This window comes from Labrus mixtus, chromosome 18 (genome assembly GCF_963584025.1).
Source record: "Labrus mixtus chromosome 18, fLabMix1.1, whole genome shotgun sequence".
Lineage (NCBI taxonomy): Eukaryota > Metazoa > Chordata > Actinopteri > Labriformes > Labridae > Labrus > Labrus mixtus.
Window position 1 is genome coordinate 25,492,982 of NC_083629.1, and position 2,500 is coordinate 25,495,481.

General features: G+C 40.0%; 1 protein-coding gene across 1 annotated transcript in view; it reads left to right on the top strand.

Annotated features, from left to right (window-relative positions):
* paplna (papilin a, proteoglycan-like sulfated glycoprotein) overlaps window positions 1–2,500 on the top strand; it is a 27,321-nt gene that overhangs the window by 23,628 nt on the left and 1,193 nt on the right. Inside the window, exon 24 of the mRNA XM_061063662.1 lies at window positions 2,163–2,271. Coding sequence (XP_060919645.1) covers window positions 2,163–2,271 — 109 coding nt within the window. The remainder of the gene's footprint in view (window positions 1–2,162; window positions 2,272–2,500) is intronic.

Here is a 2,500-nt window from a genome sequence, read left to right on the forward strand (position 1 = left end):
GCTGTTTAGTCAGCGCTGAAGTCCAGGACTCAGAAGGAGAGTTATTTATTGATAAAAAATGTGTTATTGTTGATGTTGTTTATTTTTAAAAAGCTCACCTGTACGAGCGTTAATGTGTCGTCTTGTTCAGCAGCAGTTTGTGTGTCGTCATGGTGATGTGAGGATTTCAGTCCTATCACTGTGGATTTGACAAAAAGAATCATAAAATGTCAAATATAAATTCTGATGTATAACAGGCTGGTTACAGGGAGCTTTAAGTTTATCAGACGCCTGCAGCAGAAACACTCAGGCCGTCTCCTCGTTAATGAGCGGTGCACATTTAAACTCGACGCACAGCGCTGTAACTTTAATAATAATTTAAAACTCCAGTCACGCTGACGGGATCGTTCAGAGTCTGACGTTAATAAATGAAAAGTTTCCCACACAGTCAGTGGAGGTTCAGACGGTCAAACAGCTCCTCTTTATCAACCCTGAACTCCATCAGAGCTGAGATCAACTTTTTATTTATGATGATCAATAATAATAATAACTTTATTTATATAGCACCTTTTAAAAACTCAGGTTTACAAAGTGCTTTGACAAACAGCAAAAACAAGAACAAACTAAACCAAACACAGAAGAACAGAAACAACAGCAAGAACATAACAAATACTAAATACTAAAAATAATTAAATACAATTCAACAGAAAAGAACCCAAAGTGCACGATACCCAACAGACATATATAACCCGACCATCACAAGAACCATCACAAGAACCATCATAAGAACCATCACAAGAACCATCATAAGAACCATCATAAGAACCATCACAAGAACCATCACAAGAACCATCATAAGAACCATCATAAGAACCATCACAAGAACCATCATAAGAACCATCACAAGAACCATCATAAGAACCATCATAAGAACCATCACAAGAACCATCATAAGAACCATCATAAGAACCATCACAAGAACCATCATAAGAACCATCACAAGAACCATCACAAGAACCATCATAAGAACCACCATAAGAACCATCATAAGAACCATCATAAGAACATCACAAGAACCATCACAAGAACCATCATAAGAACCATCACAAGAACCATCATAAGAAACATCATAAGAACCATCACAAGAACCATCACAAGAACCATCATAAGAACCACCATAAGAACCATCATAAGAACCATCATAAGAACCATCACAAGAACCACCACAAGAACCACCACAAGAACCATCATAAGAACCATCACAAGAACCATCATAAGAACCACCACAAGAACCATCACAAGAACCATCATAAGAACCATCATAAGAACCATCACAAGAACCATCACAAGAACCATCATAAGAACCATCATAAGAACCATCACAAGAACCATCATAAGAACCACCACAAGAACCATCACAAGAACCATCATAAGAACCATCATAAGAACCATCACAAGAACCATCACAAGAACCATCATAAGAACCATCACAAGAACCACCATAAGAACCATCATAAGAACCATCACAAGAACCATTATAAGAACCATCATAAGAACCATCACAAGAACCATTATAAGAACCATCATAAGAACCACCACAAGAACCATCACAAGAACCATCATAAGAACCATCACAAGAACCATTATAAGAACCATCATAAGAACCATCACAAGAACCATTATAAGAACCATCATAAGAACCACCACAAGAACCATCACAAGAACCATCATAAGAACCATCATAAGAACCATCACAAGAACCATCATAAGAACCACCACAAGAACCATCATTAGAACCATCACAAGAACCATCACAAGAACCACCACAAGAACCATCATAAGAACCATCATAAGAACCCAGGCAACACAAGAACCCATCAAGACGAGCTGAGACCAAGAGGAGCAAAGATTTAAAAAGATGTAAGAAACTAAAAGAGTGAAAAAGCAAATCAAAAGAGAACAGCAAAGACTCCCAGAGAACAGAGAGTTACAGATCAGAAGATTTGACTTCTTTAAATCTTTAAATGAATGAGCTGAAGGAGAACTGACTGTTATACTGTCATGTCTCCCTCTCACCAGCAGAGGTCAGTATTCCTGTTGTTTCAGGATGATTCTCTCTGCAGGACATCGAGGAGCAGTGTGAGTGTGTAAAGTGTGTTTCTCTCTGTTTTTTGATCCTCCAGCCGACCTGAAGATCACCACCGCTCCAAATAACATCCAGGTGTCTGAAGGCAGCACGGCTCTGCTGCCCTGCGTGGTGTCAGGAGACAACGTCAACATCGGCTGGTCCAGGTAAAAATCACGACGCCGTCAAGCATGGATCCTGTTAGACCAGGACACACAACGACCATCCTAAAGTACGGGTGTGATTCATGGATTGGGGCAGCTAATGGCGCCAAAAAAGCGTGCATCATTTGCTCCAGTGCTGATCACGTTCAGGCTCAATCACGCCCTGCTCCCTGCTCTTGTTTTGCCTCTTCATGTCTTTTTAAGCGTGCAAAGAGTCACCGTTAGCTGTGCA